Source organism: Rhinolophus sinicus, chromosome 16, assembly GCF_057876585.1.
Source record: "Rhinolophus sinicus isolate RSI-liver-muscle chromosome 16, RSI-T2T, whole genome shotgun sequence".
NCBI lineage: Eukaryota > Metazoa > Chordata > Mammalia > Chiroptera > Rhinolophidae > Rhinolophus > Rhinolophus sinicus.
Window position 1 is genome coordinate 107,306,424 of NC_142516.1, and position 25,332 is coordinate 107,331,755.

Below are 25,332 nucleotides of genomic sequence, written 5' to 3' on the forward strand. Positions count from 1 at the left end.
GAATAAAAACAACAAAAAGATATAAGCTAGTATTTTTTTAATTAAAACAATACATGTATCTGGTTTTAAAAATCAAATAAGAATGATACAAAATGGAAAGTAACAGTTTCACTCCTCAGAAATAAGCCACTGTCCATAATTTCTTGTGAATTATCCAGAAATATTTTAAGCATTTTAAAATGTAATATTATAACATTTATATTATTTACATCACATATAGGCATATTTAAATATTATATACACACATATATTAAACTTAACATATATTATATATTTTAAACATACTATATATAAAAATATACATTTATATATAAATAGGATCACACTATACATTGCTCTACATCCTCCTTTTTCACTTAGCAATGTGTTTTGGAGATGTTTTTGTTATATATAAATCTGCCTTATTTCTTTTAATGGCTACATACGTAACATACTTTTGCATGGATATGTCATAGTTTCCTGCTGCCAATCATTTAGGGGTTTTTGTCAAGATTTGGCTCTTAAGACAATATCTAAGGCATATCATCACTATTAGATGACAACCTCCTGTGACTCAGTCCTTGCTGACAGTGCATGTCAATTGCTGCCTTGTGTTATGGTTATCGCTAGACACCACTCCCTTTCCCATGACACTCAGAAGTCCTTAATGGAAGAACCACATTGAATGCCCCCCTTTTCCCTTACGGAGGGACACACATACATGTTAATGATTAACATATGTTGGTTGTGTAGCCCTTTTTCTCAGTACCCAGCATGAATCAAACTTGTATTTTCAGTATCCAGTGAACGCAAGGATATCGCCTCTGAGCTCCTCATCACCAGCCTCAGGCAGAGCGATTCCTGCCGCTGCAGACCTGAGAACAGAACCTACAGACGCAATTCGGAGCAACAGCCGATAAAGTGGAGCTTTCAGCGCTGGGCCTCAGTCTCCCCATTAATTGAGCCACAGAACCCAAGTGTGTACTCAGGAGTTCTTTCTACTGATCTTAGAACATTGTTTTCTCACCCTGAGACAAAGGCTCAGAGAATGAGAAAACAGAGCAAACCCACATTTTCATGACTAAAGTCTGTAGTCAGCTTGAATACCATATCCGGCTTAAGTCTGGCACAATTAAATATACCTCTACCTTCAAAAGATAGGAAAAGCATTGCCTCTACAGGACTATGCTCTTTAAAATAATCTATGAAGTCCCTTGCTCAGCCAGTGGACACAGTCCTGTGTCAGCTGTGAGCGCCCACCAGTGACCACAAACTGAGTCCAGACACCTAAGCGTTTCATTCTGAGGCCTTCTCCGTGACCACCCTAAAACTCCCTCCCATCCAACAGTGCTGCATAACACATACAAAATCCAGGTGCAAAAAAGAGCAAAATTCAAGAGAACGGAAATCAATTCTCCTTTCAACATTCCACGATCTCCTTGAGCTTCTGGAAGCACCGGAAGGGTCTCAGCATTAAAAAGAGGTAGAGGCAGGGAACAGAAACATCACTGTCCCAGACGAATCAACCACGGAGCCTGGTGAAATGAAGCATTATGGAAAGATAAAGGAAATCATCTGTCCCCCTCTGGGAAAAAACAGGGGGGCAGAAAGCACCCAGAAGGAGAGGCCAGCAGTCTGCTGTGACCAGGAGGAAGCACTGGGAACAGGGCCAGGTGTGTAAAAACCCTGACTGCTCATACATGAATGACAAGGCTGGCCCTAGGAGCCACCAGGCCCCACTCTACTAAATCTGAAACCCTGGATACTAGTATGGTTATTGAAACTGGACAAAACTCAACTGGATCCTTTCTATGGATGTGCCACCATCAAGGCCCTGTGGGGTCCAGGAGTCATGAGGTAACATCATGGGAACCCCTCTACCTATGTCAGAGGGTGAGTCTGCTGAGCAAATGGAAAACGGTGTATGAAGGTGCCCTCAGGAGTAGAAAGCGCTATCAAGGAATGAAATGATAGTTAATATTAATGTCGAATACTCAGAAAGTTAACCAATAATTCTCAAGAAGTTGGAAATCCATGTTGGCCTGAGACAGATGGAGAACAGAAACACGTTTGTTTGTTTTTAATCTTGGTGCTTTGATGTTGACGGGGCTCATTCCCACAAGACACAGGGCACATTTACAGCACCTTCTAGCCTCATCAGGAGTGTGTCAGGGGTTAAAATGCTGCCCAGGCACTGTAGCTCTGTGATCTTTCTCCTCAAAACCCTCCTCATGGGATTAGGGTTCCCATGATGTAGCCCTAATCTAAACATGAAAAAAAAAAAATCAGATAAATCCCAATGGAGAGACAGTATACAAAATGCCAGACCACTGCTTCTCAAAACTGTCAAAGTCTTCAAAAAGTAGGAAAATCAGAGCCACAGTCACAGCCAAGAGGAGACAGGAGGTGACAACAAAAGGCAGTGTGGTATCCTGGGTGGGATCTGGGAACAGAACAAGAGCAGTTGGTAAAAACTAAGGAAATCTGAATTATCTCTGGACTTTAGTTCATAATAATATATCAATATTGGTTCCTTTTGTTGTAACAAATGAACCATACTAACATAAAATGTTAACAAAGGGGAAACTGGCTTTGAGGTAAATGGGAACTCTACTATTTCCACATTTCTGTACGTCTAAAACTGTTCTAAAATGTAAAAGTTTATTTTTAAAAAATGTTGACAACGAAGACAAAAGTCTCGTGCCCTTCTACTGAGGCAGCAAGACGGGAACGAACTGCACCAAGAAGCTGCAGAAGGAGGGTCCACTCCGATCTTCTCTTGCAGAACCACTGGGGACACTGAGCCACAGATGGGCTGGTGAGCGGGGAGTGAGCTCTGTGACTAGCATTCCTTCCCCCAAGCTTGTGCCACACTCACACCCTCTCCAGGAAGAGCACCTTGGAGGATAGTGCACACGCCTGGTCTTACAGGCCGGTGTGTACAAGCAGCCAATTCCCACCCGACCTCACACCTCCCTGGTGCCCAGCTTGCCCACACTCACCAGACTCAGCTGGCCTGCTGCACACCCTGCTCAGGCCCTCCTGTCCAAGAGACCACTGCTCTTTGATGTCCATCCAACCATGCAGCCAGCACCAGTCCCTCCAGGGCCCTCACTGCTCTACCACACACCTCTTCTGTTTCTGGGAACTTGCCGGCTTCCAACTCCCACTGAGGCAGGGCAGAACTAGGGAACTTGAAGCAGAGAATGTTAGGTTGGGAGTGGTAATGATAGTATGAACAGTGTTGATAACACCAATAATAATAGCTTCTCTGACTGGTTGAGAGCTGTACGTCCTACAATACCCTGAACTTCCCATGTCATAGCACATATTATGTTATGTTGGTCAGGGTCCAACAGAAACCTTTTTCAGCAGAAACCTGAATGCAGGGACAGGTTTCCCAGGGGATGAAACAAGGTGAGAATTCAGTGGGGCTGAAGAGAAGGGCGCTCCCCAGAGAAGGGAGCTCCTACCAGAGCTAGGCTGGAGGAACAGTGGAGGAGGTGGGGGGACCCAAACCCGGGAGCCAATGTGGACCCCAGAAGGAAGACACACAAAGGAGACTCAGCCGCTGTCAGGGAAGCTAAACATCCTGCTTCCACCTTTCCCCCACCTCCCATCTTCCTCTAATGCCCACCGTTGGCCAAACCTAGCCAGAAGCTGGCTGATGTGGGAGCTGGAGAAACACATACTGCGGGGTCCACACCTTCCACTCCCCCATGCGCCCCCACTGTGACACAGCTGTGAAGGCAGGCCCAGAATGGCACACAGGTTTCATTGAAAGTGTCTGTTAATCACTTGAATTCCCACATAAGACTGTAAGGGGCTGTGTCTATCTCTGTCATCTCTATCGCCAGCTCCTAGCACACTGAGGGACGTATGGTTCACATTCAAATATATGTTTAGCAGTGAATAAAGTAGTATCATGCCTATTTTTCAGATGAGGAAACTGAGGTTCCAGGAAGCCAAGAACATGGCCCAAGCTCACAAGGCTAGTGAGTACAGACCAGGGACTCAATTCAGAGCCCAGCTCCTTCCCATTCCCACGCTGTTTGGGGGGTGGGGGCTGTGTGTAGTGAACTGTTTGAAGCTATGCAGCGGTGCCTGTTCACAAACAGGGAGGAGCGGCCAATCCCTGGCAGAGCCTGGAGGATACACTGAGTCAGGGATACCACACCCATGGGATGAGCAGATGGGCGCTGAGTCCTGGGCTCTCAGAGGGCTCAGGCTGGAGGCTATTTAGAAACACAAAACAGGAGGGAATTTTCTGTGTGTTCGTTCAAATCCCATCCTGTGTATGTGTATGGGGAGTGGGTGGGCAGTAGGTGAGGGGCTCCCTGTCTCGTGACCGCAATAAATACGTGTTCCCCTGTCAGCTCTATATCCCTCCCAAAGATGGCGGAGTTGGATATAAGTTTGGCTCAATGTTATAAACAGAACCATATTGTCATCTTTTTCCATATAAATCCAGTTCATAAAAAATGAGGCCCAAACCACAGTGGGCTGGAATCCAGGCGAACCCTCCTCTGCCGGTGGCCTGAGATTAGTATTCTTGTTGCATCTTGTAGCAGCACAACCGAAAGTTATCAGCAGGCAGACAGCCAGCTTTCAATCTCAAGAGCTGCAGCCCAGATCGCAGCAGCACTTGCAGACATTAGAGGAAGATTTAGACACCCTCACACTCATGCCGGCACTAAGCCTCTGTAAGGCATCTAACCGCGTGAGACTAGGGGTTTCTGGTGAGAAGGGAAAGGAACAGCTACTTGCTTGGGAAATGCTACTGAAAAAAAAAAAAACAACCCTTCATGAGCAGATGCAAAATATTCCATGCTCGATTGGGGGATTCTTTTCTCTTTGGCCACGGTCCAAGCCCGAGGCAGTGGGCGTGCTGTCTGCCCCTCCCAGCCCCTCTCATGGGCCCCTCAGTTGTGGCCAGTTATTGGAGCAGCAGCAGTAGTTGGGGTGGGGGTGGGGGGGCTGTTGCTGGAGAAGCAGGTTCAGAGAAGAGAGGAGGAAACTCTGGGGCTGTGAATGGAAGGAGGACATTTTCCAGTGAAAGTGAGGGGCCTGTGGTCACTGTGGGTCACCCCCATGGGCCCCTTCTCTCCACTTTACAGTGGGGTGCAGGTTTCCCATGCAAGGCCAGCTTCATGGGGCACAACCTGTGCAAACACCCCCCCCCCCATTCAGAAGGTCCCTATGGTTGTTTGAATGCTCTGCCTTCACTGTCTTGAAATTCTTAACTTTTACACAAGAATCCCACATTTTCATTTCATACTGGGTGTGGGGGCGGAGCCCCAGGGAGTAGTTTCCAGGCTCTCGGACTCACATAGACAGGTGCTGGCTCAGGTAGTAAATGGCCAACTGTGATTGCATGGCCATCAGCTGTGGCTAGTTGGCCGTCAGCTGTAACCAGTGAGCCATTGGCCACTAATATAACTGCTGTGGCTATGCTAGGAGAGAAGAGAGGAGGAGAGAAGAGAAAGAAATGGGGGCTAGCAAGAAGATGGCGGCTGGGCTGGCAAGTGTGGATGGCGGTTTGCGGACAGTGTGGATCCAGCCTCCAGTGAGAGTATAGTGCCGCCAGAGACAATATAGTGGTATGACTCCCCCATCTATGGCTCCGTGGGTGTTCCTTTTTGGCCTCACCATATCCTGCGTTCTTGTATGGGGAGCGGGAGCAGAGACCCAGCAGGCCGCCCCGCACGACAAATGGCGCAGCGAGCAGGGTCTTCCGCACGACACTGGGCCCCGCAAATTATGTGGCGGGTTCTGCATCCAACACTCTTAGAAGAAGAAGACCGCAAAATGTGAGCCAGGTCTGAAAGCTCTTGTTAGAAAGTGGTTCTCAGCAAGACCAAAATGTCTTTTGTTGTCCCTCTTTATTAGAAAGACTTTGGGTCAGTTTACAGCTTGGTTCAAAGCACCTGAGTCACCCTTGATATATCTCAATGACCTGGGTTCCTTCTGAGGTAGAAACCTCAGTGGGCCATTGTCTGGTACAATGTCTCCACAGGAGGATGGGCCCCTGCCTGCTGGCTTCACAGGCAGCCCAGGCAATGGGGTCAAGCCTAACAGCCCCAGTTATCCAGGGGGCAACCCAGCCATTGAAAAGCACAGCTCTGGCTTTCCATTGGCTGAGGCTGCCTGAAGAGCAGAAGCACAGACACAGGCCATTGCCACTGAGGGAGCACCACCAAGAGTCCGGCCCCCTCAAAGCTGACCCCAGGCATGACAACCCCAACAGGAGGGGTGAAAAGCAGTTCACCTGGTTACCACTCTCCCCGATGATCTCACCTTTGGCACCTTCCGCTTGATCCCAATCTCAACAAACCAGGTGAACTGTGCCACCTGGTGGAATTCAACGAAACTGTGACTTATAGCAATTGCTATAGCTATGGAAACCACCTTTTCCAAATAACAGATTAAGACATATGGGCTCCCGAAAGAATACCCGAAATTCAGACCGTTCAGGTAATCTAGACAGATGGTCCCCACAGTCAGAGCAACAGATGTAACAGTGAAGATGGCCCTGGAACCTGCTCTCCCGCCTATCTGCTCTGACTGACAGTGTATCTGGGATAATGTCCTGATTCTTTTAAGGGTCTGAACACATGAAGAAGAAATGTCAGTCTTAGTCACACCTGCACCCCTACCATCTCCCATAGTACCTGACACAGAGGTCACTACCTGGCTGCATGTCACAAAGCTGACAATTAAGTTCTCGAACTCATCCTGGCAAAGTGCTGCATACCTCATTGCTGAATATCACGATGGCCACCTTCAAAGCACTCCCCTTGGGAAGCTGTGCACCGATGCCAGGGCCTAGTCCACCCTTCAAAGCAATTTTGGAACTCTTACTGGAATGGCCATCAGAGCTGTCGTTGTATTACCCTTGATGTCCTGAATGTCATCAAAATGTCTTCCTTTCAATATTTCCTTTATCTTCGGGTAAAGAAAGAAGTCATTGGAGGCCAGATCAGGTGAGTAGGGAGGGTGTTCCAATATAGTTATTTGTTTACTGGCTAAACCTCCCTCACAGACAGTGCCATGTGAGCTGGTACATTGTCGTGATGCAAGAGCCATGAATTGTTGGCGAAAAGGTCAGGTTGTCTAACTTTTCCACGCAGCCTTTTCAGCACTTCCAAATGGTAAACGTGGTTAACTGTTTGTCCAGTTGGTACAAATTCATAATGAATAATCCCTCTGATATCAAAAAAAGTTAGTAACATCCATTGCAACAAGTTCACGAACTTAATTGTCACACCTTGTATACTCACCTGGGGAGTTTTTAAAGTTCCAGATGATAGGCCCAGGCCTGGGTAGCTTTTCAAAGCTCGCTAGGTGAGTCTAACATTCAGCCCACATTGAGAACCACTGGCTTAGCACGTACCAGGGATTCGATAAATAGTTATTGAGGAGTTGAATCCACAAATGGCACTAACACTATTCTGGCAAAGGCCATACTGTCATTGATCAAGGTTTATTCAAAGCGGAATGCCTCAGCTGGGTCAGTTAAGAAGTAATCATTACAGAACCCACTTTCTTCACCTAAATAGCCCACTTTGTTAAATGGGGTCTGTTTCATGGGTGGCTACAGGTAAACCACGTAACCATCAGCCCCTCATCTCCCCAACGCCCCCTTTACCCCCCCTTAACCCCCAACCCGCGCCCACAGTGCCTCAGAGTACCTCCCAGATGCTAAGACGCAGTGGATCCTTGCCTTGATTTGGCAGATAATTTTACAGTTCCAAGTGGTATAATATTCCCCTGGAAAATGCCTAACTTGATTTTAGAGGAAAAAATAAAACATCTTCGACATCTTGAAAAGTGATAAATTCCCAACCTCTTTTCCCAACTTCTGCTGGAACATCAATGTTTCCTAGAGAAGAGGCTCTAGAGAGACATGGCTGACTTTTCTAGCCAGTCTAGTGCCATTTAATGACCAGGGCAGTTGAGTTCATGCAGGAAATTCTGGCATTTAGCCAGAGGGAGACGTCAGCTGATTAAATAATGTACGGGGCACCCAGAGAGCACAGAATCAAGGTTAGGGAAGTGAAATAGGAGGCCGTCCCCACCTGCTGTAACCCTGCAGGCTAGACATCAGGCACCAGAAAGGAGGTAGGAAGTTTAATGCACTTCCCTCTCTGGTTGTTCTGGGGGCACTGGTTCTTAACTAGGGTGCACAGCCAAATTGCACTGGACTCCTAATCTCTGCCCCACCCCCCCTCATTAGGAAGACATGAGCTAGGGACAAGTATCCACATTTTTAAAGTACCACTGGTGATTCGGATGCCCAGGGTTGGCGGGAACCCCTCACTGCTCTTAATCAGAAAGCACTGTGACATGTGGACAGGACCCAAGCTACCCTGTGAATTAATTGTTGAGGAAAGGCCTCCAGTCATTCGCTCTATCCACTTCTAGGTTAAAGCTCCAGGCACAGCTAAGAAAGCCGGGAGCTGTGCTACTCACCGTGGGATTACTGTCCAGGACTCCTGGCCCTTCCTGACCTGCCTGTGACATAGGGCACTCGCGCCAGTGTAGACAGGCCACAGGCTGGCTGCGGGGCGCCGCAGACACACGGTTAGGAAGCTGCTCACCTCGCTTGGCTATCTCCATAGCAGTTGCTTTTCCAGTGCTGATGTTCTCCTGTGACCAAGAAGGCTCTTCCAGGAACTTGTCATCAGGGACAAAATCCTTACGTACAGATTCATGGCCTTCCCTGGAAGCAGCAGACCCACAGAAAGACTGGCTGCAAGAGGCAGGGAACAAAACCCAGTCAAGGAGAAAGGACTCTGCGTGGGCATTATTGCTCTGTCCCAACATATCAGACAGCCCCTTCCTTCTTTGGGTCCCTGCTTCCCTCCCTGATGGCACAAACAATACCATCTTCTCAGCCCCTACGTTTCCTGTACCATTGGCTTCCTGCACTTTGGAAGATATTTGGAGATTCCAACCATCTGGCATCCAAACTCCCTTTCTCTGCTGCCTCTGATACTGGGAAGTGGCCGCTCCCACACAACACAATCCTTTGATAGATGAATTGTTTTCACTTGTCCCCATTTTATGGGTGGGGGAGGGGAGCTCAGGAAACCATTAGCATGTTTACTAATGCTTCCTGCATGGCAGGGCAAGGATCCCTGTCCAGCTATAGAAGATTTGCAAGTAGGGAATGAAGGAAGAGGGAAGCAATTATTTGAGCTCTGCACCCCATCTGAGGAAGTGAAGACTTCTTCAGGGCTACAGGGTCTACACTGCACAACTCTAGGGGGCACCACTCGGATCATAGTGATGGGAGTTTTGTATCTGCATTAGGACAACTTTCTGGCAGATGACCACAAAGCAAACTGAGGAGGTGCTTTTTTAAATTTGCATAAAAGCATCATAATGGATAAACGCAACCACAAGTTCCTTAACTGTTTCTCTTTGCTTTTTTTTTTTTTTTTAAACAGGACTTTATTGGGGATTTCCAGGACATTTTCCAAGTCTAGTTGATGTCCTTTCAATCTTAATTGTGGAGGGCGCAGCTCAGCTCCAGGTCTAGTTGCCGTTGTTAGTTGCAGGAGGCACAGCCCACTATCACTTGTGGGAATCGAACTGGCAACCTTGTGGTTGAGCCATCCAGGAGCTCAGCGGCAGCTCAGCTCAAGGTGCTGTGTTCAATCTTAGTTTCAGGGGGTGCAGCCCACCATCCCTTGTGGGGGTCAAGGAATCGAACCTGCAACCTTGTGGTTGAGACCCCACTGGCCCATGTGGGAATCGAATTGGCAGCCTTATGCATTAGGAGCATGGAGCTACAACTGCCTGAGCCACCAGACCAGCCCTCTCTGCCTTTTGAGATACCTCTTCTATCTTTACTTTCCTAGTCACAAAATTGGCAGAAGGCAGTGGAGGCAGAATGGAAGGAGATTGGCAGGAGGAGGCCCTGAGGGCAGAGCCCTTCCCACACGGGACAGGCTGGGGTCTCAGAGCTCGCACTTCTCACTCAGTGAGCCCAGTGGTTTCTCTCCTGCAACGCAGAATGTGATTCTTTACCCTGAAGGTTTTACAAGAAGCCCAGTACCCTTCCACATGTCCTGTTTATACACAGGCTGCCAACAGCTGGCCTCCTGCCCCACGCCCTGGTACAGCACAACTGCCAATTACATGCCTGGACACTGGGGAGGAGGCCAAAGAATGTTTACAGGCTTGGGTTTTGTTTCGAAATCATCGCCGCAGGGGAAGTCATTACCCCTTATCTCAGAACCAGAAGACCAGTAAGAATGTTCCTGTTCTCACATCTGTGACTCGCCTGAAGGTCCCAGGCAGCTCAGAGAACAACCTGTCTATTGCATCTGCTGTTAGTGGCCCACTAAGTGAGGTAAGCAAGACTTCTGACTTCTCTAAAGCTCCCTGAAAGGCTGACTTGAAACTAAAAATAATATCAATAATAAGGGCTTTGGATGGAACAACCTGAGTTTACATCACAGCTCTGCCTATTAATAGCTGTGTACTCTCATGTGTTGGCTTCACCTTGCTGAGTTCCTGTCTCCTCATCTGCAGAAAGGGGATAAAAAAAAGCTATTTCTTGGGCAGCCTAGATGAGATCATGTATGTAAACCATTAATCACCGCACTTGGAATAAATTAAGAGCTCAATAAATAGTTGCTATTATTATTACTATTATTAAGAGTGACATTAATACCTTCCATGTTCAAAATTGAGCTCCTTATTCGGCCCCTTCAAATCATTAGGGACTTTGAGAGCATTTTCAGCTATAACCAAAGAGGAAGCTGGAAGATTTGTTTCTCCCTATAAGTGGGGATCCCAGGATCATTGAGAGAGGATTTTTTTTTCTTTTTTTTTTTTTTTCAGAGGCAAGAAGTTCCTCAGAAAGAGCAAAGGCCTTTTAGAAAGAGTTGATGAATAGGGGCCTCTCCAGAAGGCACTGGTGCAGAGCGAATGAGAGCTTCCCAAACCACAACAGGGCCAGAAGAGCAGGCCCTGAGACATGCAGGAAACTGGCGTCCAAGATTCCCCCTCCACCAGGGTCCTGAAGCTGAGAGGCTTTTCTCTGGGACACCCAGCCCGAGGCGACCTTAGCTTCTGGGCCACCACGTTGATCCTATTAGAGACGAAGGTGTGCTGAGGGCGGCTCCTGTGGATTAAACGTCTTCCTCAAACTCCAGGCTGTGAGCCCTTGCCAAGTGGGCGGTGCCAGGATGGCCCTGCAGGACCGTCAAACCCTCCTCCTGTCCTTTGCCTTCAACACAAGGATTCCCTCTGGGTCCAATCTGTTGTTAACACTAACACTTAGCTTTTTAAAACTCCTCCTACTCTCTTTTGCGAAGTATTTTATCTTATAAACTCTTGATATCAGTCCTTATTTTTCAAATGCAGAGAGAGGTAAAAATGACTTGCCTAAGGTCACAGGATGGTTGGCGATAAAGTGGAAGGAGGTTTTCAAGACCAAGCCAAGGGCACCTTCTACTACACGAGAGGTGTCAAATGGTGAGGGTGGTCCCCAGACAAGCCAGCCGTGTCAGGATCACCTGGGAATCGGTTAGGAATGTGTTCTCTGCCTTCGGGGTCAGACACTTCAGGATGGGGTCCAGCAAGCTGTGGTTTCCCACGCCCTTCGGGTGATTTTGATTCAAACTAAGCAACCATTTGTACTTAGTGTTTCCCCATCCCCTGGACAAGAATCACCAGAGGGCAAGCTCCCAGGCATTTGTTTTCCCCAATTTACCCAATATGAAATTTGCTTAGGTCCCATCCACACCTACTAGGGACTTAGGCATCCGATGTTTGTTTTTTAATTGCCCCTGGTAATTCTTAGGTTGGGGCAAGCTTAGGACACTAACTACCTGCAGATCTTGCTGCCTAATGGCCCAATATAGGGAAGCTTTATGAGTGTCCCAAGAAAAAACATGGTAAACCAAATTACATATGCTCACCCTGGAGTCAAAGGTATTGTCTTTCCCTCCAGTTCACTGAAAGTACAACTGCAGGGAGACGCACCTGCAGTTGCCCCCCTCCACCTTCCCAGAAGCGTCTGAGGAGAGACTTTCAGAAGCCTGCTTTCCCCGGGCAGGAAGTTGACTCAAGCTCTCCATAGCACTACATGCTGTGTAACATGGACAGACCCAGCAAACAGTGGCCACTGCCAGAATACTCCCCTTTGAAAGAAAGGGGCTGCCAGGCTATTCGCCTCAATTTAGTGGCTCGGGGTTGACAGCTACACTTCCCACCATTCTCTGCAGCACCGGACCTTGAAGAAGGTCTGCATTTTTTTCCAAAACCATGAAGAGAAGGAAGCAGGAGCAGCTGCCTGCCCTGGGAATGGTGCCTCAAGTCCCATATGATGGAATTTTGCCCAGGCTGCCTTAGGAACTGATAAAAACCCTAGTGCAGTGAGGACAGGAAGTCTCTTAGAGATGGCTGGGCTGCATGTTGAGAGTCACCTAGGGGATGTTTGTAAAATGTCAGTCTGTGCAGACCAACTGATTCAAAATCTCTAGAGGTAGAGCCTGAAAACTGGTAGTTTTAATTCTCCCTGGTGATTGTGATGTTCAGACAGGGTTGAGAACCAGTGCATCGTAAGCCTAATTAATTCTAAGGTAAAAACCATCTCTCCACCCTCTGGAATTGGCCATCCCTTAAAACCACAATGCGGTGGAGGGCCGGCCAGGGCACAGCGAGGTGATCGCAGGGCGAGTGAAACCATCCAGCACCATTCACCAACCTCACACTGGGAGCACAGCATACACCGCCCTGCAACCCACTGCTCGGAATATTCCAGCTGGAGCGAAAGGTCACCGTCCACAAGCCAAGTTTTATTAGTGAGAAAAAAACACACCCAGGAAAGTACTCGGCCAAAGTCTCCGCTAGCAATTTAGAACTAGACCTGGCTGACGCCAAAAACCAGCCCCACGAAGACAGTTCGCCCAGCACGCCCTGCAGGCGGGCAAGGTAACGCCCCGTTGGCTCCGAGGCGCCCGGGCCGCCTGACGTCAATGGGTCCGGGCCCCCGCCCGGCAAAGCCCCTCCGGGTCCCGCAGCGCCGAGAGGCTGGGACCCGCCTGCGGTCCCCACATCAGCTTGCAGCTGCCAGCCTGCGGGCGCCACTGTCGCTTAGTTAGTCCAGCAAGATAACGGAGAAGTCATGGGCGCGTCCCCGTCAACCCTCTTGCCCGCTCCGAGGCCCGCGAGCCCGAGCGCTGCAACCGCGGCCGCCTGGCCCGTTGCTTGCTGTGCTCGCGCAGCCCCCTAACGACCCACGCGGCGCAGCGGAAGAGGGACGTGGTGGGGCGCGCGCCGCGCTCAGAGTCCCGCAGCCCCGCGCGCTCGGTGTCCCCGCCCCGCCCCTCCGGAGCCGCCAGCGGTTACATCATCCCAGTTATGTAAGAGCCGCGGCCTCGCGGGTGCTTCTCTCCCGGGAGTGCGGCGGGGTCTCCGAGGTGGCCGGCCGGCCCTAGCGCTGGAGAGCACGTCCTGCAGCCCCAACCTCAGAGGGTAGACTGAGGGAGGGCAGACCCTTCTGCGGGCCGCGCTGCAGGTCCTGTTTGGGGAATACCTGCCTGGGGGATATGGCTGGGGCACAAAGATGGCACCACAACGCACCTCCGAGAATTTGGTTACTTAGAAAATCATGTGGAATAAAGAGATGAGGTTTATTAATACCTAAAAGATTTCACCGTCCAAGGGTTTATCATAGGGGTTATTGTAATAACTAGCATTTTCTAAGTTCCGCATCTTATTTCACATACTGCCCCCAGTAACTCAGCGGAGGTACATACCCCGTCTCCAGCCAGTGCAATGAGTCAGGTTGGTAGCTTGTAAACAGTGACACAGCTGGTAAGAGGCAGGGCTGGGTCTCTCGCGTGGAGATAAGTTTGCCTCCAAAGTAGGAGGAATTTGCCACTAATTCTGCAACTCCATGCAGTGCCAGGGAAGGCCCCTTTATTGCCTCCAAATCTTCTTCAGCCTCCCTGATGCCCTAAACCCAAATAAATATACAGCATATGTAAAAAACAACCAAAAAAACATGGTTGCTGTATCAACCTACTCCCCAGATAAGTAAGTCATCCAGCCCCCTTCTGGGCCCTGTTATGTAGGAATCAGGCACCCCCTGTCCACCTCTGACCTCCATTCCCACCTTTAGGTTAAGGATGGGTCACTTGATTAAATTCTGTACTGGTTTGTCCAACTTTCCCAGAGACTAAGCCACACTTATATAAGATGTGGGAAGACTAACTGGTTTAATGGCCTCATTACCCAGGATATAGGATCACTGACCCCCTCCCAAGTGGGCGTGTTTTTACTCTAGAATACCTTTTGAAATAAATTTCCCCAGAACAGCTTGCTCCTCTGAAGAAGACTGTGAGTTTCCACTGCATTGCCCTTCTTCCTGACAGAGTGATGAAAGGAAGTTTGAACATGTGGCATTCTGCAAAACCACCCAGCCTGATGTGACTTTCCATGCCTGTCCAGTTTGGCTGGGAGAATATTTTAGACCCCCAGAGTTACACAGTTGTGCTTTGTACACTGCTTTGTGCCAGTGATGGAAAAGGTGTCCGTCTGCTCTGAATCCCTCTCACCCCCTCAGGAAATAAGCTTTTGGCTCACAGAGGGGCTGAGAAATTGTTCTGAACCAGAGTCTACTGAGGGCACCAGCAGCACCTTGAACTAAAAGGGAGAGTGGGACCCTGGCTCTCAGCCTGTCATGTGGACCTGGACATGCTGCATAACCACTCACTTTTCTTATTTGTAGAATGGAAATGAATATGCTCACTTCGTGGGGTGGTTGTGAGATTAAACACATTTGTAAAGAGCTTAGCAAATGCCTGGTTTCATATGAGGTAATCACGAAATGTTCATTTCCCTTTTTTCTCATTCCTTTCTCCTCCTACACTACAGCCACGCCCTGTACATTCACTTGATATTCCATGGGTGCAGGAAGTGTGTAATGTTTATTCTCAAATCAACAAGTACCCACAGGGTACCTAGTGTAGGCAGTATATACATTTTGCAGGAGGTTTTAAGAAAAAACAACCCTCATCTCAAAAGGCGCTTCTGCTCTCCCTAGGATGACAACATATAGACAAAAAGAAACAAAGGACATGATGGAATTAATGGGAAAAGGCTCCAGTTGACGTACTAAGAGTTAGCTGAGCTGGATTTTAGTCCTAGTTCTACCATTGATTCCCAGTGTGACCTAGGGGAAGAGTGATAAAATTTATTGAGGGCTTAATATGTGGCAAGAATCATGGATTATCTCACTTAATCCTTACAATGACATAGTAAGATTGCTCTTGATAGTATGCCCATTTTACAGATGAGAAAACTGAGACTTAGAGGGATAAGTCACTTACTTGGCTGAGGTCACAGTAAAGACATGCTGGAGCCAGGATTTGAATCAGGCAGTATGATTCCAGAACCCACACCCTTACCCACTGTACCATACTGTACGGAGGCAAGTCACTTAATCTCTCTGGGCCTCAGTTTTCTCATCTAAATGAAAAGGTAATCAGAGAGATGATAGCTGCAGCCCCTCCCAGCTCCGACTTTCTACATCTAATAAGAGAATTATAAAGATATTAAATAAGTTAGGTCCAAGGGGCTTTTAATGGCGACATCAAGTAGATGTAGTTGCTTCATTTCATGTGGGTAGAAAATATTTCTTAGGTGTCCCTGGTTCCAATTTGCCACTCAAAACCAAACAAAGAAATCATCCTCCAAAGCTTCCTTCCAATTGATTTAGAGCCCTGAAGCTAATTTTGACCAAATTGGAAAGAAGCAGAAGATGTGAACTAAAATCCAAGGCTTTCTGCACAACCGAATATATGATGGGAAGTCTCCATACACACACACACACACACACACACACACACACACACACACACCCAGTGTTCGTATCATCTTCCACGGAAGCTTGCCAGTTTTTCCAGCCCAGTTGTCATGGCAACACCAGCTGCCAATGAGATCATGGAAGACAAGGTTATAATGGCAGTGGTGCCTTAATATTTTACCTGGCAAAGCCACTTAGATAATAAGATGAATACCATAAATCATAAATTTATAGGAAGCCCAGGCACCGCTCATTGTATGTGTTTAGTGTGCCCTTGGGGGGTGGGGAAGAGGAATGAAAGGGAAGGGAAGGGAAGGCAAGAAAAAGAAAGGAAGGATGAGACGGGGTGGGGAAGAAGATCTCTGATATTGACCCCTGTTATTCCTTAGTGTAGATCATGCACGGGTCCTGACCCCGTCTGTGCATGGATTAAGGAACTGGTCTCTTCCCATCTGTAATAAGAAGGGGGTGGGGGCTCCCAGCTTTAACCACAAAAGGCTTAGAAGAAACCTGAAGCGATTGTTATCTGGGGTTCACACTAACGGAGGAGAGAAGCAGCCTAGGGAAGATGTACATGGCAGACAATGACCCATCCACATACTCACCCAGCGGGAAGCTGAACCCCATGTAGAAACACCTTTCTGGTTGGCTCCCCCAATTCTCTTGATGCCCACCAGCTTTTACAGACTGGCTTGTCCTGGGCTGTCTGTTGCTCATTTGAACCAACTCCTTAACGAGCAACTCTGTTTGATTTAGGGTTTCCTTCCTTTCACAGGAAACTAACCGCAGTGAAGGTCTCTGGTAAGAGCTTTTGGCACTGAGGAACTGGTGTGGGAGACTCAGTTTACACTGAATATCCTCTTGTACCTTTGAATTTTGTGTTACGTGCGTGAATTTCTTATTCAAATTTAAAAACAAACAAACATGTAAAGCTCCACCCTCTTTCTCTAGCTTTGTCCACCTTCCAAGAACTAGACACAGTGGTGGTGAGATGAGCCAAGGGCAGAGCAGTGAAGCCTGAGGTCAGTCTCCACATAACTGAGTGGATGAGGGAAATGATTTCCCACAAATGGGACTTGAGTTGGTCTGAAACTCTCACGCAGGCTGTTTCTAGGGCTCTCGTTTCACAGCAAGCAGGTTCTGTTCTGCAGCAACAGCAGTAGTAGGGCTCAGGGGCCGGAGTCGTTGCTCTGAGAGGTTGTGTGGTTCACCCTCACCCACTTCGCTACACTGCCTGGTTCCTACGACTTGCTCGGAGAAGGGCCACCAACGAGGCAGGCGGAAGGTGGCCGATGCAGAGCAGCAAGAAATGGGATCGATAGTCAGAAGACCCACTTTCAGCTCTGACGCTTCTTCATAGGAGACTTTTCAGCTCTCTGAGCCTCAGTTTCCCCTCTCTATGGCAGTATAACTGTTCAGTCCTTGAAGTATAGTAGAGAGGATGAATTAAAGAAACCTTTCTTTTTTAATAAATATTTACATTCTACGTGCCTATGTGTCAAGCACTGTTCTAAGCTCATTTCAAGTGAGGCGACTGAGGCACAGAGAAGTTCAGTGGCATTTCCAAAATCACACTAGAATCTAGAAAGTAGCAGAGCCAGGATTCCAACCTGACAGTCTGGGTCCAGACTCACATACTTAACCCTTTCTCTGACAGAATGGGACACTTCTCATGGTGGCTTCTCTTCAATTTCTTCTTTTAGGAGCTGGAAACTTCCACTACCATCTCCTCCCCCTTTTTCTTTGATTGATTGGTTCCTGTGTTCAACTGCATGGCTTATAGTTACCACCAACATTCCTCCCTCCCCCACAGCCCAAGACAGAGGCACTGGGAGATGGAAAGTGGGACCCTAAGACCTTTCAAAACCGAGAGTGAGATCAGGTTTTGAGCCTGTGGCCATGTGTGGCCCTACATAGGCATGGAATGACCAAATGACCCTGCACTTGCCAGCTATTTCATACTGGGAGAGTCTATCATTCTGGGAGGAATACATTATTTTTCTTTTATTTTTAATTTTTAATTGTGGTAAAATACACGTAACATAAATGTACCATCTTAGCCTTGTTTAAGTACACAGTGCAGTGGTATCAAATACATTCACATCGTTGCACAACCATCACCACCATCCGTCTCCAGAACTCTTTTCATCTTACAAAACTGAAACTCTGTACCCTTTAAACAGTAACTCCTCATGTCCCCCTCCTACCAACCCCTGGCAACCACCATTCTACATCCTTTCTCTACGAATTTGACTACTCTAGATGCCTCCTATTAGTGGAATCATCCAGTACTTGTCCTTTTGGGACTGATTTATTTCACTTAGCATAATGTTTTCAAGGTTCATCCATCTTGTTGCACATGTCAGAATTTCTTTCCTTCTTAAAGGCTGAATAATATTCCGTGGTGTGTACACACCACACTTTGTTTATCCATTCATCCGTCGATGGACACCTTTTACCTATCATCAATAAAGCTGCTGTGAACATTGGTGTGCAAATATCTTTCCAAGACCCTATTTTCAAGTCTCTTGGATATATACCTCGAAGTACAATTGCTGCATCATATGGCAATTCTATTTTTAATTTTTTTAGGAACCTCTATACTGTTTCCCATAGCGGCTGTGCCATTTTACATTCCCACCAACAGTGCACAAGGGTCCTCATTTCTCTACATCCTCCCCAACACTTGTTATTTTCTGGGTTTCTTTTTTAGTTTGTTTATTTGTTTTATAGTAGCCATCCTAATGAGTGTGAGATGGTATCTCACTGTGATATGTTATTGTTTTTTGTTATGTATCTTAAGATACTTTTTATAATTTCTGTGATATCCATGTGCAGACTCCATCTTGTATTCATTGCCTAATATATCTTAATTATACATGCTCTCACACCCGTGCAATATTGAAAGAATAGTTTGCTCCATAGATATGAGGTTTTGTGGATATACATAACATAACACCGAACCAACTTCTTTTCTTTCATGAGCTTCAATCCATTGATGGGGACAGCTGAGTTTCCCTCAAGTGAGTCACACGGCTTTACTCTAAAAGGCTCTGCAATTAATTTCATAGGAGGTGTTGGTTCAGTCAGGCTCGTTTCATTTGGCACACGAAGGGAGAAATGACAACTGTTTTCTTGAAATGAACTCTCAGTTGTTCATTTGGCAAAATAAAATTTCAAATCACTGATGTTTCCATTTTGATTCACAGAAATGGTAGTCGATGCCTTTTACAGAGAATATGCCTATTTAAATGAGTCTTACAAATATTGTCACTTTTGAGGCAGATCTCTTTGCACTGATAATGGAAAGAAGTGAAATGGTTCCATTTTTACCTCTTTCAACTGTCCTCTCCCATAGATTCAGGCAAAGAATGGAACAAGCTGGTTTTTAGCATGATGCCCAAGGTAGCAAATAAAATTAAATTACTTCAATGTATTTTTTATCTTTGCTGAAGTCTTTTCTCAGATGGAAACAGCTGATTGTCCCTCCCAGGCATATGGATTTGTTCTCTGAGGTTTCATAACATCCTCAAAGCTCAGACGTTACCATGTTCATTCTCCAGAATACCACTTAGTTACTACCACTAAGTTCTGATGAATCTACAGAGGACGGATGGTTGTCTCTTTGGGTCAGTCCTGGCCAGGTGCTTTCAGTCTGCAGGTATATGTAGCCCACTGAACATCAATGTACAATGTATGTACTTCAGGGCCCTGTGAGCAATTACAATCGTGAGCAGGAGTTCCTTTTTTTTCTTTTTTTAATTTTTGTTGGGGAACAGTGTGTTTCTCCAGGGCCCATCAGCTCCAAGTTGTTATTCTTCAATCTAGTTGTGGAGGGCGCAGCTCAGCTCCAAGTCCAGTTGCTGTTTTCAATCTTTAGTTGCAGGGGGCACAGCCCACCATCCCATGTGGGAATTGAACCGGCAACCTTGTTGTTGAGAGCTCGCACTCTGACCAACTGAGCCATCTGGCCGCCCAACCATGAGCTTCTTATGCTCGCTTTTAACCAAATGCCCAGAGGAGGGAAATGAGGCTAATACTTAAAGGGCATGAGCCCATCACTTCCTAGACAATATGATATCATCTCTGCATTAAGCCAGACTTTTAGAGAACCAGAGTTTGGCTTGACCCCAAACATTTTTCTAAAATGTGCCTTGTCAAAACCGTCTCACCATCCATTGAGGGAGGCCCTAATAAATTATCATTCAAAGCCTATAAACACTATAAAGTGTTTATATAGCATGCTAACGATGTCACTGAACCCCGTGTCCTTTCTACGAATCGATGGACATGAACATGTTTTCAGACTTAGCCTGTATTTTTCCTGAGGGAGGCAGATTTTTGACTCCATGGAAAATGTGCAACTCATAGCTAGTTGTCATATTTTTCTTACTGCTCTGGTGGCAAAGAAATTCAAAGCCAGAAATTTAGTCCAGGTTTTAGCAATGATTGAGGACCTATGACCGATCCTCTTCATTGCAATGGAGGTGGGGGTGGGGGAACATATGAGAATGAGCATAGTTCTTCAGCATTACAGTAGGAAGAAAATAAAAGAACCCCTGCTCCTCGGCTTTCCACACATCATAGCTTTACCTATGGTTCTACTTTTAACTATACATTTTCCCTTTATTTTATGGTATCAAATATAGTATTTAAAGACCCTCCAAATTTGTTATGAAATAAGATATAGATATAGAGAAAGAAAGGAAGGAAGTAAATCTTCTCCCAACCATTTCTGGGTAAGAGAATGTTTTGCTACTTTCAGAAGCATATTTGACAAGTCGTCGTCTATGGGAATGGAGAACGGTTTCAGCAGCACTCCAGCGCTAGTCACGCCTATCAGAAACGGGATCTCCAACGTGAGAGACCTGGCTACTGACATACCCGAGGCACGACCCGATATCTACAATCTGCTAACAGCCATTTTTATCTCCCTTGTTTTTTCACAATCTTTTTCCACCTTTGCCAAGGCCCCAGCAGCAAAGCCTCAGAAGCGCTGGTGTGGGAGGTGTGCAGGTTCTCTGGACTCGGGCCTTTGGTGTCCACAGATGAAGAACACGTGGTGATACTTGTCCTCAGGGTGGAGAGGAGGCAAATGTGCCTCTTCCCCTTCTCATATGTTCTCTGTGGCCAGACTCCTTGATGTAAGTCACTCACGAGGCCACCAGCAGTGTCTTGGTATCACTGTGAGATGAGAACAGTGCCGATACGTGAGTGGAAGAACCTTCATTGGTTCGTCCCCACATGGGCCTGTGTGGCCTGCTCCCAGGCAGGCATGGCTCTTCAATCCCAGCATTCCTTCTTTCTGGGTCTCTATGCAGCCTCAGAATCCTTCCCAACACAATGTGCAGCTGTGGCTGGAGCTAGCAGGAGAGAACAAAGCTGTTTGTCACCCTAGGCTATAGTGTGCCTACGCCAGTGGTGCAGTCCATTGGTGCCAGGAAAAGTGGGCCTCGGCAGAGGGGTGCCAGGCCCTTCTCCCCTATGAGTACAGAGTCCAGCTCTTCCCTAACTGTCTTTATAGGCTTGGCTTACTTTTTTAGAATGGAGTCTGTTCAAGTCTCCTGCTCAGGCGTTAGTGTCAGGGACGTTAAGGGAGGTACGGGATGAAGCGTGGAGCTTAGAAATGGGGGCTCTGCTGGCTTTCAGCTGTGTTCATTTGTGTCCAAACTTTATTGTAGCGACTGGGAGTGACTGAGGAGCTGTCGCCTGGGGAAAGCAGCGTGGGAGAGGGTGCCCAAGGAATACCCGGCCTGCCCCAGTGTCTGAGCTTGCAGACTCTCCCTGGCCCCCAGCACGGAGAGGGTGACCTGCAGCACGATGAGAATGGCATTGGACACACAGATGAAGGCAGGATCCACATGTGGCACACCCTCTGATCTTCCATGGCTCAAGTGAAAACAAAACTTGAAAGTGCCAGGAGGAACAGGGCAGAATAAGGGCTTTCCCGCCCCAGCAGAGGGCACAGCCAACACCTTCTTACAAGAGAGGAAAATCAAGACCAAAGGTGACTTTGGGTGACTGATGCTCAGAGAGTGCCTCCAAACTCAGTGGGAACTCTCAGCTCCTTTTCTCTTAAAGCCACGGAGAGGAGTGAGCCTTGTGGTTTGAGCTGACACTTCTGATAAAGGGAGGTGGCCCACATTGATGGCCACTCAGGCGTTGATTTGTTTATACAGCACACACAAAAAAAGCAACTCAGCTCTGTGTAAATATGCAGAGATTGTGCATGTGGCTGAGACAGAAGCATAGTTATGCAGGTGCCATGCCCGCTGGGTGCTGCCCCTGGAAACACAGAGGGGTGCTCCCCACTGAGGACTGACTGGCACAGCACCACAGCCCCCAGGAACTTCATTTCACAACAGCGGCAAGAAGGGATGTCAGTGGTCACTGTTTGGTGTCAAGTGGACCTCCCGACAAATGACTTTACAAAAGGCTTCCAAACCCTAACCTGACACTAAGTGGATTTGCTACTGAATGGTATATTTAAACACAGAGACCAAAAAAAATACACATTAACGACACTGCATGCAGCCTGGCCAAAACATACAAAACTGGTTTCTGCCATCAGCAAATCCCACAAATGTACACAGATAACCAGGGAAAGAAGCCGACTCATGGCCAAGCAAAGAATCTGCAGTGGCACCATACAGAGCACATTGTGAGAGGAAGGCTGCTCTCTGCGATGCTACTAGCAGGCCAGCCCAGAGCCCCAAGGGGAATTTACTTCTTTGACCTTGGCAGATTTTATAGCTGTCCTTGGAATGCCCATATAGGTCAGATCAAACCCATCTGATTTGGGGGTGGGAGAGAATTCTCTTTAACTTTCCCAAAAGGCAGCTGGACTCATCAAATAAGAGCGCCTTTCTCCTTTCCATAACAAAAGCCATCCAAGCAGGTAAAGCTAAGTTATGTGTTGTTTGAAAGTCCACACTCTTTCTATAACTTCGAGGTGCCCGTGGCTAAATGACAACACAGCAGTAACAACACCAAAGCTTGCTGTTGTACCAGTCATTGGAATTGCACTGGAATCTCATTCTTTGCCTCCATTACCTCACCCCCTCAAAAAAAAAACAACTCCCTTTGAAAACACTTATGAGAACAAAATTACCACGCCCAGGCTGGCAAGAGTCTCTTTAGTCTGCTAGAATACTCAGTGCATTTGGTGGTTTCTTAAATGCCCGCAGGGAAGATTTTATTGTCTTTACAGCATGTCCCTTCTCCTGCGACAGTGTGTGCATGTTCACGTGTGTGCATGTGTGTACATGCATTTTTGTGTGTCTGCATATGTGTGCATGTGTGCGTGTGTATGAGTGCCTGTGCATGTGTGTGAGTGCGTGTATGTGCACGTGTGTGTGCTGAAAGAGGGGGTTCGCAGTCTTCATCGACAGCCAAGCTCCACCTAGACCACACAGACACAATCACCGCACAGGACAAGTAAGCCCAGCACAATGTGGGACCCTGACCACAAAGAGGTACAGGGTTTGGTCCCAGTAACCCTGAGGCTGCTGGAAAGGGGGAATAAAGCCAGGCAGGTACACAGAAAAGACCCAGTAATTTCCTAGAATGAACCGGAGAAAAAGGAAGAGGGTAAGGATGGGTGGATGCAATATTTCTGCCTGTCTGACTCCAGGGGTATTTATCATCATCGTTGTCATCAATCACCACAGCCTTGGACGGAAGCCGCCTCCTCCTGATGCCATCAAACAGCAGGAGAGACACCTGGGTTATGACAGGGAGCCAGGGGTCAGAAGGCAGAGCAGCAAAGTAGAGGGAGGAGAGGGGAGAGAGAGAGAGAAACAGAGAGAAGTGCACGCACTGGAGCTGAAAATGCTGCCAAGGAGTGAAATTTAACTTGGAAGAATTAGAACTGGCAAGAATAAAGGCATCAATCCTCAGTCAACATCCTTGGTGGCATTTTCCTTTTAGACATGTGAGTTGCCCTGGACAGGAATCAATTGACTGAAATTCATTCCTGTGCCGAGAGTTTTGCTATTGCTCTGCTTCACTTCACTGGCCTGGAGGTCCGTTCCTTGGCCTCCCTGCCGCCAGTGACCTGCTCCTCCTCCTCCCATGGCCTCGCCTGGGTTCTGGTCATCAGCTGGAAGTGCCCTCCTCCTCAGTCAACATCTGTTATTTAAACCCCCCAGGCTGTGGCATCTTGTTGTGGCAGCCTGACCTGACTAATACGGACACTAAGTGCTTGTAGGCATTGTCTTACTTAAAACAACCCTGTTGAATGTACATTACTTTCCTCACTTTAGAAACAATGGAATTGAGGACCAGAAAGGTTAAGGAGCTTGGCCAAAGTCACATGTGTAAAAGTGGAAGCGCCAGAATATAACGCCAGGTCTGTCTTCGGCTACAGCTGGCATCCCTTCCACCAAGCCCTTCTGGGTCTCTGCCTCTTCCGCCGGCTTTCCCCCAGGGTGACCATCAAACATGGCCCAGGCTCTGTCCTCGTCCCTAGTGTTCTCACTCTGCGTGATCCCTGAGCGACCCCACCCACCTGCAGGCTGATGACACCAAGTCTGCAGCTCCTTTCCAGAACTTCCCCCCAAACTTCAACTGGGTAGCTCCACGGAGTAGCCTCAGGCCTTAGGCTCAGCATGTTGGAAACACAACTCATCAGCTTGCATATTCCTCTGATCTGGTGCCATTGTCCAAGGTGGAAACCTCCCTGCTCCTCACCTCATATAACCTTCAATGTCCACTGTGCTGGCTGCACCTCCAGTAATTGTCCCCCCACTAACACGGATGGGCAGGAGCCACTGCGCACCTGGCCCAGCACACATGTGGAGCATGGCCCACTAGAGGAGCCCTGTTTTGCTTCATGCTTCAGTAGCATGGAGCTGCTTCCCATCTCCCTGTGTGCACTCTGTGCTCCTTCTCTTGGAGGCCCTTGCTCATACAATCCTCTCCGCCTAGAACCCCTCTGCTCCCCAACCTGACTCTTTCAAAAGCATCCAGGTAGAGGTCATCTCCTCCAGGAAGGACTCCAGGACCTCTCTGTGCTGGGTTAGGAATCTGTCTTCTGGGTTTCTGTCATTTTCTGTGTGTATCTCTACGATTTTCTTACCACACTCCGAAAGTAATTATCTGTTTATGAGCCTCTTGCTAAAGGGATGGGGCCTCCAGAAAAATAAGGACTGTCAATTGACCTTTGGACTTGGAAACACTGAGGCCATTGAGACTTCAATGAGAGCGGCTGCAGCAGTGTGAGAGGGGAGCAAATGAGAGGGGAGGGTGGGGAAGCCAGTATAGACAACTCTTAAGAAATGTGAAACAATAAGTAAAAGAAGAAACATGGCTGAGGAGGAAGAAAGGTACTCGGGAGGGATGTCTGTATGCAGACAGGCACCACTGAAAATGTTTGAGTGGAGAACTGCTGTAACTATTAAAGCCAAGGTGTAGCCCCCACAACAAGGGACCAGGTGTGGGGAGCTCCGGCAGCAGCCCCATGGGCCTCTTGGCTCAAGGTGAGCGTGTGTACGTGCGTGTGCAGTGTGTATGTTTGTATACAC

The 25,332-nt window shown here is 47.6% G+C and overlaps 2 protein-coding genes and 1 long non-coding RNA gene across 3 annotated transcripts in view; all 3 read right to left on the reverse strand.

Moving 5' to 3' along the window:
• The window catches only part of DHRS12 (dehydrogenase/reductase 12), a 33,709-nt gene extending 22,884 nt beyond the window's left edge, over positions 1-10,825 (reverse strand). The window contains 3 exon segments of the mRNA XM_088793431.1: positions 2,125-2,243; positions 5,916-6,330; positions 8,580-10,825. Coding sequence (XP_088649557.1) covers positions 2,125-2,243; positions 5,916-6,330; positions 8,580-9,042 — 997 coding nt within the window. The 5' untranslated portion in view covers positions 9,043-10,825.
• A 1,948-nt stretch (positions 10,826-12,773) lies between these two features.
• LOC141571062 (uncharacterized) lies at positions 12,774-16,813 on the reverse strand. Its single transcript, XR_012495566.2, has 2 exons — positions 16,414-16,813; positions 12,774-13,957 (listed from the first exon to the last, which is right to left on the reverse strand). It is a non-coding gene; the product is annotated as an uncharacterized LOC141571062 (long non-coding RNA).
• A 4,371-nt stretch (positions 16,814-21,184) lies between these two features.
• The window catches only part of TMEM272 (transmembrane protein 272), a 30,801-nt gene continuing 26,653 nt past the window's right edge, over positions 21,185-25,332 (reverse strand). The window contains 4 exon segments of the mRNA XM_088793103.1: positions 21,185-23,222; positions 23,224-23,268; positions 23,270-23,419; positions 23,421-23,530. Of these exon segments, the coding sequence (XP_088649229.1) occupies positions 22,982-23,222; positions 23,224-23,268; positions 23,270-23,419; positions 23,421-23,530 (546 nt within the window). The 3' untranslated portion in view covers positions 21,185-22,981.